This window comes from Chiloscyllium plagiosum, chromosome 16 (assembly GCF_004010195.1).
Source record: "Chiloscyllium plagiosum isolate BGI_BamShark_2017 chromosome 16, ASM401019v2, whole genome shotgun sequence".
Taxonomy (NCBI): domain Eukaryota; kingdom Metazoa; phylum Chordata; class Chondrichthyes; order Orectolobiformes; family Hemiscylliidae; genus Chiloscyllium; species Chiloscyllium plagiosum.
In genome coordinates this window covers 31,069,237-31,083,670 of record NC_057725.1, presented here as the reverse complement: position 1 = coordinate 31,083,670, position 14,434 = coordinate 31,069,237, and the positions used below count along the sequence as shown (strand labels likewise).

General features: G+C 42.1%; 1 protein-coding gene across 1 annotated transcript in view; it reads left to right on the top strand.

Annotated features, from left to right (window-relative positions):
- Positions 1 to 14,434, top strand: part of LOC122558085 (AMP deaminase 3-like) — a 48,946-nt gene that overhangs the window by 18,565 nt on the left and 15,947 nt on the right. Inside the window, exons 7-10 of the mRNA XM_043706405.1 lie at positions 481 to 675; positions 6,316 to 6,447; positions 7,592 to 7,755; positions 12,487 to 12,673. Coding sequence (XP_043562340.1) covers positions 481 to 675; positions 6,316 to 6,447; positions 7,592 to 7,755; positions 12,487 to 12,673 — 678 coding nt within the window. The remainder of the gene's footprint in view (positions 1 to 480; positions 676 to 6,315; positions 6,448 to 7,591; positions 7,756 to 12,486; positions 12,674 to 14,434) is intronic.

Sequence of the window (14,434 nt, the reverse complement as noted above, 5' to 3'; positions counted from 1 at the left end):
TCATTTTTCTCTAAGTACTATATTTACACATGGACTGTGACAGTTCAAGAAGGCAGCTCACCACTGAAGTAACTCCACAAAGACCGGTATCCCATCACCAAGTCACCCTTCATTTACAAGTGAACAGTCCTTGACTTTCGGGCTGCCCATTCAGAGTCAGATATCAGAATGGCACAATCTCTGACACTCCCCTTTTTAACTGTCAGCCAGGGCTCCCAATCAGGGAACTCATATTCTATGAGGTCTAGCCGGCTGACTTCGTTACAATCACTATAACCACCTCAAGGTCAACTAGAGATGGGTAATACATACTGGAGCCAGAGACGGACACTTCCCCTAAATTAATTTAAAAAAGCATTGGAGTAAGTATATTATCCATGTTTCTTTTGTGATATAATAGTTTGCATTTGCAATTAGTGGTGCCTGTTATCATTTTGCTCTGTCTAGTGTCTGATTGTAACTGTGAGATTCCTATTTCAGGTCGACACCCACATCCACGCTGCTGCCTGCATGAGCCAGAAACACTTACTGAGGTTTATTCAGCAGACCAACAAGACTGAGGCTGACCGAATTGTGCTGGAGAAGAAAGGACGCAAATTGACTCTGAGAGAGGTGTTTGCAAGTCTCAACATGGACCCTTATGATCTCACCGTGGATTCACTCGATGTGCATGCTGTGAGATCCGATTTTTCTACTTTATACCATTGTTTTTATAACATTAATAACTAACATTTTAAAACATTAGCATTGCTGGCCAGGCTGGTTATAATACCTCTTCTTAATTGTCTTTGAGGAGTTGATGGTTAGTCACCTTCCCCAAATGCTGTACAACATTTGGTGCAGGTACACCTACAGTGCTGTCAGGAAGGGAGTTTCAGAACTCTGATCCAGCAGCACTGAAAGAATGAATGGTATATTTCTAGTTCACACTGATGTGTTACTTGGAGCACTGTGCAAATAGTGGTGTTCCCACACATCTGGTGCCTTTGTACTTCTAAGTGCTCGAGGCTGTGTGTTTGGTAGGTGCTTTAAAATGAGCGTTATGATATGCATTGCTGCCACTGTTCAGAGTCATAAGACATTTAAACAGACCCTTCAGCCCACCATGCATATAGATTAGATTACTTACAGTGTGGAAACAGGCCCTTCGGCTCAACAAGTCCACACTGACCCGCCGAAGCGCAACCCACCCAGACCCATTCCCCTACATTTATCCCTTCACCTAACACTACGGGTAATTTAGCATGGCCAATTCACCTAACCTGCACATTTTTGGACTGTGGGAGGAAACCGGAGCACCCGGAAGAAACCATGCAGACATGGGGCGAATGTGCAAACTCCACACATTCAGTCGCCTGAGGCGGGAATAGAACCTGGGTCTTTGGTGCTGTGAGGCAGCAGTGCTGAGCACTGTGCCACCGTGCCATCCACAATAGCTGCTGCGCCAGCCAGGAATCTGACCAGCAAATACCAAACTACATTAATCCCATTTAACTGCATTTGGTCCATATCCTGTTATGCCCTGCAGATGTCTCTTAAAAGTTGCAATAGTATTTGTCTCATGTTTCTGAAAAGATGTAATTTCCCTAGAGGGGATCAAAGCAGAACCAATATGATATTATCAGAGTTACAGGACCTCAGTCATGTGGCAAGGCTGGGAATCTACACCAATTGTTTTCCTTTGAAAAAGAGAATGTTATGGGGGTGACCTGGTGGATATGATCAAAATGATAAGTATTTGCTGACATACACAACAAAAATTCTATCTCCTGATGAAGTGTCAGTCTTGAAACTTTTCAGCTTTACAATCACTTGGGAAAGATCAACAGGGGGGATTTTTAAATGACTAAGTTGCTGAGATTTGGAATATGTTAGCAGAAAATATGGTGGCAACTGATTCTGGTAATAATTTGAAAGTAGCTGTTGAATAGAAACTTGAAAATTTAGAACTGACAGGATTAGTTACACAGAGATGAGGAACTCTGGTCAATTTTTCCTGCGTGATAAAAACATCACACCCATAAAGGGCTGAATGTCCTCTTTCTGAGATGTAGACTTCTACGAAAAATCTCTGATTCAACGATGGTATAAAAAAGAGATGTGAAAATTCTCAACTTGACCACTGGGAATCTCCAGCTGATGACTAATACAAATGGGGACACCAGCTGTGGGCAGGAGTTGACCACAGGGGCATCATGTGGTTTCTGAAACTCTAAATCAGACATATGCAGCAAAGAACATGGCATTAAATATAGAACTATGGAAACTGATGTTGGAGGAAGTGAATATTTATGGTAGTGTGTGTGGGGATGATTAAGCTATGACTTAAATGGTGTTAAGATTCTTGAGCATAAGAAATTGAAAAAGGACTCCATCATTGAATAAGATCATGGAAAATCTAGTACATACATGTACCCACCTCTATCCCCTTAGTCCTTAATTCCCTGTGTGTTGTATTAAAGTTACATTCATCCAGGCAAGTAAAGTACATTCCATCATACTGCTGACTTATGCCACATAGGTGGTGGAAAGGGTAGGATGTTTTATCGAGTGTCGGTGTAGATTCAATGACCCAAATGGCCTCTTTCTGCAGGGTTTTTCTGTAGGGCTTCTATGATTACAGACTTTGTGGAGTCAGGAAGTCAATTACTCACCACAGAATTCCCAGCCTCTGATCTGCTAATCTGACCACAATATTTAGAAAGCTGGACCAGATTGGTTTCTGGTCAATGATAACTCTCAAGATGTTGATGGTGAGGGATTTGATGGTGGTAAGATCATTGCAAATTAGTAGAAAATGGTTAAACTCTCTTGCTTTTACATGATAAAACATTCAAAGCATTCGCAGGAATGTAGTTAGACCAAATTTTGATTTTGAGTCACATAAGGAGGTTTTACAGTAGGTGAGCAAAAGCTCAGTCAAAGAGGTAGATTTTAAGGAATATAAGATAATGAGAAATGGAGAACTATGATGAGCCAGCAATGTGGTGACTCAAACTAAATTAAATTGAAGTTAATTGAGGAGGAAAGAAGAGACATTATATGTTTATTTAGTGCTCACTATTCATGGGGTCCAGGATGCAAAAACGCTTTGGCTAATGGTAGAGAACAGACCCAACCTGTCGCTTTGGCTTAGATTGAAATCGGGGTTGGAGATAAATGGGAAGTATGAAAATTAACAGTGCTGTTTAAAGAGGATTATAGAGAAGCTTTATGATAATAGTACCAGGGATGAAGCTTTTCAGTGATGAGAGACAGGAGAAGGTTAATGTATGAGGATGCAAATTAGAACCAGGAGTAGGCAATTTACCCCCTCGAGTCTGCTGCATCATTCAGTAAGATCATGACTTCTGATTGTTTGTGGAATGTGGGCATCACTGGTTCTGCCAGTATTTATTGCACTCCCTGATTACCTTTGAGAAGGTGATGTTGACCTGCCTTCTTGAACCATTGCAGTCCATGTGGTGTACAAGCACGCAACATAGGTGTTATGAAACAATTTTCTGGATTTTGACCCAATGACAGCAAAGGAAAGGCAATATTTTTCCAAGTCAGGATACTGGGTGACGTGGGGAACTTACAGGTCCTGATGTTCCATTTCTTGCTGCCCTTGTCCTCCCAGGTGCTCTAGGTTATGGGTTGAGAGTGTTGTTGTGGGAGCATGGATGCTGCAGTGCACCATATCTACAGCACACATTTCTGTCACTGTACTTTGGTGGTGACGGGAGTCAATATTCAAGCTGGTGCATTGTGTGCCAGTCAAGATGCTTTATCCTTAATGGTTTTGAGCTTCTTGAGTGTTGTTGGAGCTGCACTCATCCAAGCAAATGCGGAGTGTTGGATCATACTCCATAGATGGTGGACAGGCTTTGAGGAGTCCGGAAGTGAGTGCTTTGCTGCAGGATTCCTAGTCTTCAACCTGCTCTTGTAACCACAATATTTCTATGACTAGTTCAGTTTCTGATCAAGTCCCATCCTAAATGGCAATATCATTGTACTCAATGGGATAGATTTAAAACAGACTTAGCAGCTCAATATTGGGCAGCCATAAGGCATTATGGGCCATCATTAGCAGAAGAATTGTATTCAAACACAATCTTAAACTTACGGCCCAGCATATCCCTATTCTACAATTATCTTTAACCCAAAAGGAGGCCATGGCCTCGTGGTATTAACACTAGACTATTAATCCGGAGACCCAAGTAATTTTTGCACATGGCAGATGGTGGAATTTGAATTCAATAGAATTCAATCTGAAATTAAGAATTTAATAATGGCATCTAATGTCATTAACAGACTTGATCTAGAGAGGTAGAGCAGGGTCCACAAATTCATGATTCACCAGGAAATGGATTTCCCCTTAGCTCCATCTGAAATTGAGAATCCCTTATTTTTAATATGTATCCCCCAGTTCTGATCACTCATGCAAGAGTTAAGAGGAGGCTTAATGGAGCTGTTCAATATTATGTATAATTCTGATAAAATAAGTAATGAGAAACTAGCCAAGCTGTTCCAGTACAGTTACAATATTGGCATTTACCTGAAAATATGGATAATTGCCTTGGTATGTCCTGTACATAAAAAGCAGGACAAAGCCAATCTGACAAATTACTGCCCCATCGGTTTCCCTTCGATCATCAGTAAAGTGATGGAGGGTGTAATCAAACAGCATCCGCTCAGCAATAACCTGCTCTGTGACGCCCAGTTTGGGTTCCACCAGGGCCACTCAGCTCCTGACCTCATTACAGCCTTGGTTCAAACATGGATGGTAGAGCTGAATTCCAGAGGTGAGGTGAGAGTGACAGCCTTTGACATCAAGACTGCATATGGCATTAAGGAGGCCCAGCAAAAGTGGAGGAGAAAGTGAGGTCTGCAGACGCTGGAGATCAAAGCTGAAACTTTATTGCTGGAACAGCACAGCAGGTCAGGCAGCATCTAGGGATGCATATGGCATTAAGGAGGCCCAGCAAAAGTGGAATCAATGAGTGTCGGGGCAGCTGATTGGACTAATACCTGACACATAGGAAGATGGTTGCAGTTGTTGGAGGTCAGTCCAGGACATCTCTACAGGAGTTTCTCAGGAGAATGTCCTCGGCCCAACCATCTTCAACTGCTTCATTGATGACCTTCCCTCCATTATAAGTTCAGAAGTGAGGACATTCGCTGATTATTGCACAATGTTCAAAACCATTCACAACTCCTCAGAAACTGAAGCAGTCCATGTTCATATGCAATAAGACGCCCAGTTGGGCTGACAGGCTTGGGCTGACAAGTGGCAAGTAACATTTGCACCAGGCAAGACCAGGCAATGACCATCTTCAATGAGAAAGGTCAGCAGGTCAGAGATTAGGAGTACTGCGATGAGTAACTCACCTCCTGACTTCCTAAAGCCTGTACACCATCTACAAGGCACAAGTCAGGAATGTGATGGAATTCCCCAATTGCCTGGATGGGTGTAGTTCCAACAACACTCAAGTAGCTTGACACCACCCAAAATAGCTTGCATGATTGGCATCACATCTAGAAGCATCCACTCCCTTCTCCACCAATGCTCAGTAGCAGGAGTGCCCACCAGCTACAAGATGTGCTGCAGAAATTCATCAAAGATCCTTAGACAGCTCCTCGCAAACCCAAGACACTTCCATCTAGAAGGACAAAGGTGGCAAATACATAGGAATACCACCACCTCAAGTTCTTCTCCAAGTCACTCACCATCCTGACTTAGAAACATATTACCATCCACTGTCGCTGGGTCAAAATTCTGGAAATCCCTCCATTAAGACAATATGGGTTTACCAACAGCACATGGACTGCAGTGGTTCAAGAAAGCAAGTCACCACTACCTTCTCAAGGGCAGCTAGGAATAGACAATAAACGCTGGCCCAGCCAGCGATGCCCACATTCCACAAGTGAATAAAAAACAAACTGTTTTACAGTGGCAGGGTGGGAGATTGATAATGAGAAAACACAGAATTAATAAAACCCGTAAAAAAAAAGCAAAGAAGGATTTTCTTAAATATATGTGAGCTGTTTACACCTGGAATGATCTGCCTGAAAGAGCAGTGGGTGCTGATTCAGTTGTAACTTCCAAAAAAGAAGTTGTTTAAAAGCTTGAAAAGGAGGAATTTGCAGGGCCATGGTGAAAGAGCAGAGGGAGTGATTAATCAATCAGGTATTTGGCAGAGATGATAGAACATGATGAGTCAAATAGCCTCTCCCTATATTCCTATGAATTTTAATTGTATTCTCATAACATAAATCTTTTAAAGTTTATGTATAAGAACGTTTGCTTTTGAAATTTATTTTCTCCTGTAGGGCCGCCAGACATTTCATCGATTTGATAAATTCAATGCAAAGTACAATCCAGTTGGTGCAAGTGAACTGAGAGATCTTTACCTGAAAACAGACAACTACATGCAAGGAGAGTACTTTGCTCGGATCATAAAGGTATAATCATTTTATGAGTCATGTAGCAACATGGATCTTAAACTAAATTCATAGAACATGCTGAAACTCGAGCCTAAAGATGGACTTGTGTTCATATCACTTTCTACAACCTCAGGATATCTCACAGTGCGTAACAGATAATGGAATACTTTTAAACTGGAAATGTTGTATAGGCATGCCAACTTACTACACTGAATGGGTGACTGCAACCACCCTGGTTACCTGCAGGAAACAACAGGGTCTGCCTGGTCTAGTGTGGCAGAGGAAAACTGTCACCTGGCTTTGTCAGAAGAGTCTCTTTTTGTGAGGAAGATTAAATTTATTGCATGTCAGCAACTAGCTACTGATTAAATTGATATGATAGAAATTGTTATGGGGACTTTGGAAAGAACCTTGGAGATCCTAAGGTGTTCTGCGACAAGTTGGTATGATGTCATCACAGTGAATGGTATATATCATACTTCTCATAACCCTTTCAGACCCTTAAACAACATTAGCCACTCGTGTAGGAAACATGGCAGCCAATCTTACTCTCAGTTTGAGCAACTGGTCCATTGGTCAGTCATTTATGGGAGTAATGTAACAGTTCTATAGGTCAGCATCGAACTCAGACTACATGTAAGCCTGAGATATCATACATGTGTACTTAAGAGTTTTTAAATGTCAAAGCAACTTCTCAACCAGAACCCAGTCTTCATTGCCTATGTTACATAGATTAATATACAGAGAAACATTCTGACCATATCAGACTAGCAGTGGTATTTGACCCGAAATAAATCACATCAGGAAGTGCTGCCATCTTTCAGGAGAGAAGTTAAAGTGAGGCCCAACTACATGCTAGGCTGAATATAAAAGATCCCATGGCACTACATCAAAGAAAGGCAGGGAAGCACTCTCTGAAGCTTAGTCCAAAATTCATCCCTCCACCAACATCATTGAAACAAAATATCTGGGTATTAACTTAATGTGGATTGTGGGAAATGTTGTATGTGAATGGTTGCTGCATTTCCTATATCTCAACAGTAGCTTGGCTGTAAAGCATTTTTGCGATGTCCTGAGATCATGAAGGGAGCTACAAACAAGTGAGCCTTTTGTTTTTCCATGCTTCCTGTTGAGTCAAATAGTTGTGTGTCCTTGTCCACAGGAAGTCTCCCGTGACCTGGAGGAAAGCAAATACCAATACACAGAACCACGGCTATCCATCTATGGTGGATCACCAAATGAATGGGCCAATCTGGCAAGGTGGTTTATTAAACAGCAAGTCTACTCTCCAAACGTCCGCTGGGTTATACAAATTCCTCGCATTTAGTAAGTCCGAAGTTTCTAATTGGTTAAAGTGTTACTGAAGGGTTACAGACACTGAATAGTGATGAACATTACAAGAGATAGGAGCAGTAGTACACCATACAACCCCTCAGTCCTATTTCAAAATGATTTTGGGCTTCAGCTCCACTTTCTGCCCTCTCCTCAAATCCCTTAATTCCTCAAGAGCCAAAAATCTGTTTATCACACTTAGTATATGTGATGAGAGCACATCCACTAGACTCTGGGATAGTGAATTCCAATAGCTCATAACCCTTTGGAGTGAGGGAATGTCTCTTCATCCCAGTTCAAGATCATCGATCCTGTAGTCTCTGTTCCTGTGTCCAGATTCGCAGCCAACAGATTCCAAGAGGGATTTGACAAAGTTGATTTTGAGAGAATGTTTCCACTTGCTGGGATATCTAAAACTAGGGCCAGATTAAGAGGTTACCTTCTTTGAAGGTTGTTAATCTGTGGAATTCTCTTCCCCAGAGAGAAATGGAGCCTGGATCATTAAATAGATTCAAGGCTGAGTTAGACAGATTTGCATTCTACAAGGGAGTTAAGAGTTATGGGGGCAGGCAGGACAGTGGATCACTGACAAGATAGTTGAGGTTCAATCCCAGTCTGATCTCAGTCATGGAATTCCATTGTGGTAACCGATTGTGACAGTAGGGATTATTGGTATTGAGGAGGAAATGATGTAGGACGCATGGGATGTAATATACAGCTTGGCTGGTCAGCTTTCTAGTGAGATCTACCCCTTAACCTCTCGCCAACCCCAAGACATCCCACCCAGTGGATGTGTGTGGGTGTCAGGTGAGGACAAGATTTAATAACGCTGTGATTCATCTCCGTCTGTTGACACTTGTTTAGAGATTAACAATAAAGTCTATCATAGCTGTAGAATTCTGAAGGGATTTGTGCCTGCAAAAGAGGAGTGCTTGCAGAAAAGTGAAGCCACCCGGAGGATGTTGATGGGGGAGGAGTGAAAGCCTGGGAGGGGTGCAGATTGCAGAGCTTATTATAAATATAAATTATATTTGTTGATCAATACTGTTAGTGCACAAAAGAATTTCCCATCAGGATTAGAGTTATTAGTGGAAAGAATATTGTGTGCATCTAGATAGAGTCGTACAGATGTACAGCACGGAAACAGATCCTTTGGTGCAAACAGACCCATGCCAACCAGATATCCTAACCTAATCTCATCCCATTTGCCAGCACTTGGCTCATATCCCTTATAATCCTGGTTCCTGCCTCGGGCGACTGTCAGTGTGGAGTTTGCATATTCTCCCCGTGCCTGCGTGGATTTCTTCCGGGTGCTCCGGTTTCCACCCATAATCCAAAGGTGTGCAGGTCAGGTGAATTGGCTATGCTAAATTGTCCCATAGTGATAGGTGCATTGGTCAGAGGTAAGTGTAGGGTAGGGGAATGGGTGTGGGTGGATTACTCTTCGGAGGGTCAGTGTGGACCTGTTGGGCCTAAGGTTCTGTTTTCCATACTGTAGGTAAGCTAAACTCTTCCCATACCCATATACTCATCCAGATGCCTTTTAAATGTTGTAATTGTACAGTCTCCACCACTTCCTCTGAAAGCTCATTTCCATACACACACCACCCTCTGCCTTAAAATGTTGCCCCTCAGGTTCCTTTTATATCTTTCCCGTCTCACCCTAAACCTATGCCCTCTAGATCTGGACTCCCCCACCCCAGGGAAAAGACCTTCTCTATTGGTCTAGCCAATGTCCTGTACAGCCACAACAAGACCTCCCAACTCCTATACTTAGTACTCAGATCAATAAAGGAAAGCATACTAAACACCTTCTTCACTATCCTATCTACCTGTGACTCCACGTGCAAGGAACTATGAACCTGCACTCCTAGATCTCTTTGTTCAGCAACACTCCCCAGGACCTTATCATTAAGTGTATAAGTCCTGTGCTGATTTGCTTTTCCAAAATGCAGCACCTCACATTTATCTGAATTAAATTCCATCTGCCACTCCTCAGCCCATTGGCCCATCTGATCAAAATCCCATTGTACTCTGAGGTAACTTTCTTCACTGTCAACTGCACCTCCAATTTTAGTATCGTCTGCAAACTGACTAACTTCACATCCAAATCGTTTATGTAAATGACGAAAAGCAGTGGACCTAGCACCGATCCTTGTGGCACTCCACTGGTCACAGGCCTCCAGTCTGAAAAACAATCCTCCACCACCACCCTCTGTCTTCTACCTTTGAGCCAATTCTGTATCCAAATGGCTAGTTCTCCCTTTATTCCATGAGATCTAATTTTGCTCACCAGTCTACCATGAGGAACCATGAGCGTCTTACTGAGGTCTATATAGATCACATCCACCATTCTACTCTCATCATCAATCCTTTTCATTACGTCTTCAAAAAACTCAGTCAAGTTAGTGAGACATGATTTCCTACGCACAAAGCCATGCTGACTATCCCTAATCAGTCCTTGCCTTTCCAAATACTCATAAATCCTTTCCCTCAGGATTCCCTCTAACACCTTGCCTGCCACCAATGTAAGGCTCACTGGTCTATAGTTCCCTGGCTTGTCCTTATCACATTTCTTTAAAACTGGCACCGTGTTAGCCAATCTCCAGTCTTCCGGCACCTCACCTGTGACTGTTGATCATCCAAATATCCCAGCAAGGTGTACAGCAATCACTTCCCTAACTTCCCACAGAGGTCTAGGAAACACCTGATCATGTCCTCGGGATTTATCCACCTTCATGCGTTTTAAGGCATTCAGCACCTCCTCCTCTGTAATATGGACATTTTTCAAGATGTCACCATCTATTTCCCCACATTCTACATCTTCCATGTCCTTCTCCATAGTAAATACTGATGCAAAATACTCATTCAGTATCTTCCCCCATTTCCTGCAGTTCCACACATAGGTTGCCTTTCTGATCTTTGAGGGGCCCTAGTCTCTCCCTAGTTACCCTTTTGTCCTTAATTATTTATAGAGTATTAACCCCATTTGCCAAAGCTCTCTCATGTCCCCTTTTTGTCCTCCTGATTTCCCTCTTAAGTATACTCCTACTGCCTTTATGCTCTTCTAAGGATCCACTCCATCTCTGCTGTTTATACCTGACATATGCTTCCTTCTTTTTCTTGACCAAAACCTCAATTTCTCTAGTCATCTAGCATTCTGTACACGCACCAGACTTTCCTTTCACCCTCACAGGAATATACTGTCTCTGGATTCTTGTTATCTCACTTCTTGAAAGCTTCCTATTTTCCAGTTGTCCCTTTACCTGTGAACATCTTCCCCTAATCAGCTTTTGAAAGTTCTTGCCTCATACCGTCAAAATTGGCTTTCCTCCAATTTAGAACTTCAACTTTTAGATCTGGTCTATCCTTTTCCATCACTATTTTAAAACCAACAGAATTATAGTTGCTGGCCCCAGAGTGCTTCCCCACTGACTCAGTCACCTGCCCTGTCTTATTTCCCAAGAGTAGGTCACATTTTGCACCGTCTCTAGTAGGTACATCCACATACTGAATCAGAACATTTTCTTGTACACACTTAACAAATTCCTCTACATCTAAACTCTTAGCACTATGGCAGTCCCAGCCTATGTTTGGAATGTTAAAATCCCCTACCATAACCATCCTGTTATCCTTAAAGATAACTGAGATCTCCTTACAAATTTATTTCTCAATTTCCCACTGACTACTGGGGGATCTATAATACAATCCCAATAAGGTGATCACCCCTTTCTTATTTCTCAATTCCACCCAAATAACTTCCCTGGATGTATCCTCCCTGAGTACAGCCATAATGCTATCCCTGATCAAAAACGTCACTCCCTCTCTCTCTTGCCTCCCTTTCTATCCTTCCTATAGCATTTGTATCCTGGAACATTAAGCTGCCAGTCCTGTCCATTCCTGAGCCACGTCTGTATAATTAGTATGATATCCCAGTCATGTGTTCCTAACCATGTCCTGAGTCAAGAGTTGACTGGAAAAGCACAGCAGGTTAGGCAGCATCCGAGGAGCAGGAGAATCTACGTTTCGGGCATAAGGCCTTCATTTTCTCCTTCTCCAGACCAAGTCCTGAGTTCATCTGCCTTCCCTGCTGGGTCTCTTGCATTGAAACAAATGCAGTTTAATTTATCAGTCCTTCTCGAGCAACACAAGTTGAATGATGTTGTGTTTGAAATGATGAACAGGACAATTGGAGAACTTTTGCCGATCTTTCATTACCATCAATGGGTTTTTAATACTCTCATGAACAATGAGTTTCCATGACTGTTTGAAGGGGTTCAGACCAGGCCTTGGTGTAACAACTCTGCTCAAAGATCACATGTCCATCAGGGCAGCACTGCCTTAGTACTGACCACTAACAGCAAAGTGCTCCCTCAGTACTGATCCTGTGACCCTGCATTGCTCCCTCAGTTCTAACCTTTTGAGGTTAAAGTTCTCCCTCAGTCCTCATTCTTTGGCACTGAAGTCCTCACTTTTGTTAAGCTTTTTTATCTGTTCAGTTTGATGGAATAAGGCTTGAACCTATCATCTTTAGTGCATTTCACACTGAGATATATTAAAGATTTTGCCCCATAAATAGGTTTGTTTGAAGAAACCTGGACATGTTTATTGCGGAGATAGACTATGACGATGATGAGAAAACACCAAATTGTCTTGAAAATTGTATGAGTGATGAGGTTGGAGAAAGTGAACTGATCTCTCATTGCCTTTTTACTTTGGTTGCAGTGATATATTTCGAACAAAAAAAATCTTGCCTAGTTTTGGAAAAATGCTGGAGAATATTTTCTTGCCCCTTTTTGAAGCAACAATCAACCCCAAAGAAAATCGGGAACTTCACCTCTTCCTAAAATACGTGCGTAAACTACTCCTGTTAAAACTACTCCTGTATGCTCTACTCCTGTTAATAGTGTCTTAAAGAATCTGCCTGTTTCTTTTTACTGAAAGAAACTGAAACTAATTTAAATGAGAGAATCAGCAAAACATTAACTCTGGTTATCTAAATAAAAATTACTCCACTTTGATAAGACTTATTCTGAAGAGGAGCTTTTAAAAATATCAAGACAATAAATAGTAATAATAGCATTAGGGGTTTGATTGCAGAATGATTATGTTATAGCAAAGGAGCCTGAACAAATTATCCTGAAACATGAGTTCAGATTGAATCTTGGCAAATGAGGAAATTTTTAAAAGGTTTAATTAGACTGGAATAAAAAGCTAGTATCAGTGGTCACTATGAAACTACCAGAGTTTTACAAATAAAAAATCCGATTCATTATGTCCCTAAGGTGAGGAATACCTACAGACATAGTTGATACTTGATTGGCTTCTTCATTAGTTGTATTAGGGATGGGCAATAAATGCTTCCCTTGTTGGTGATACCTTTACAAATGAATACATTTTAAAAAAGGTTGTCTCAATCTCAAGACAAATTTCGCTCACTTTACATGGAAATGTAAGGGAGTCAGGACATGGTGAGAGAACTAAACAAAGATCAGACAGAAGCTTTTAAAGATAAAGGGGCGCAGGGGGGGGGCGGTTTACAATGGATAAAGTTATATTAACTGAGCTACAGTTGTCCCAAGCAATAAATAAAAATTAGAATAATTGCTGGTAAAGACCACATCCTAGTTATTGCCTATGAGTTACTCTGTGTAGGTGGTTAGCTGATACAATGATGGGTGTTATTAAGCCACATTAGGGCAGTGATAAAGATACAACCAAATGGTGTTGATGTGTCAAAACCAGGCCAGATAAGAGGGTCCTTTCCTTTTAAAGGGACATCAACGATCCAGTTGTGTCAATAAGTCAGTTCTATATAACGGAAGGCATAGTTGTTGTGGTTCTGTTCGCCGAGCTGGAGGTTTTTGTTGCAAACGTTTCGTCCCCTGGCTAGGCGACATCATCAGTGCTTGGGAGCCTCCTGTGAAGCGCTTCTTTGATGTTTCCTCCGATGTTTATAGTGGTCTGTCCCTGCCGCTCCCGGTTGTCAGTTTCAGCTGTCCGCTGTAGTGGTTGGTATATTGGGTCCAGGTCGATGTGTTTGTTGATGGAGTTTGTGGATGAATACCATGCCTCTAGGAATTCCCTGGCTGTCCTCTGTCTGGCTTGCCCTATGATAGCAGTGTTGTCCCAGTCGAATTCATGTTGCTTGTTGTCTGCGTGCACATGCAGACAACAAGCAACATGAATTCGACTGAGACAACGCTACTATCATAGGGCAAGCCAGACAGAGAACAGCCAGGGAATTCCTAGAGGCATGGCATTCATCCACAAACTCCACCAACAAACACATCGACCTGGACCCAATATACCAACCACTACAGCGGACAGCTGAAACTGACAACCGGAAATGGCAGGGACAGACCACTATAAACACCGAGGAAACATCAAAGAAGCGCTTCGCAGGAGGCTCCCAAGCACTGATGATGTCGCCTAGACAGGGGACGAAACATTTGCAACAAAAACTTCCAGCTCGGCGAACAAAACCATAACAACGAGTACCCGAGCTACAAATCTTCGCACAAACCTTTTTCCTTTTTTGTTTAAAGCTGTTTTAGTCCAAGAAAATTTCAAATATTAAAAATCAAATGTTGGAAGGTGAATATTGATTTTCCATGATTTACCACTATCATGACAATCTGCTCCTCACCTCCCTCCAAGGCCCCAAAGGAAA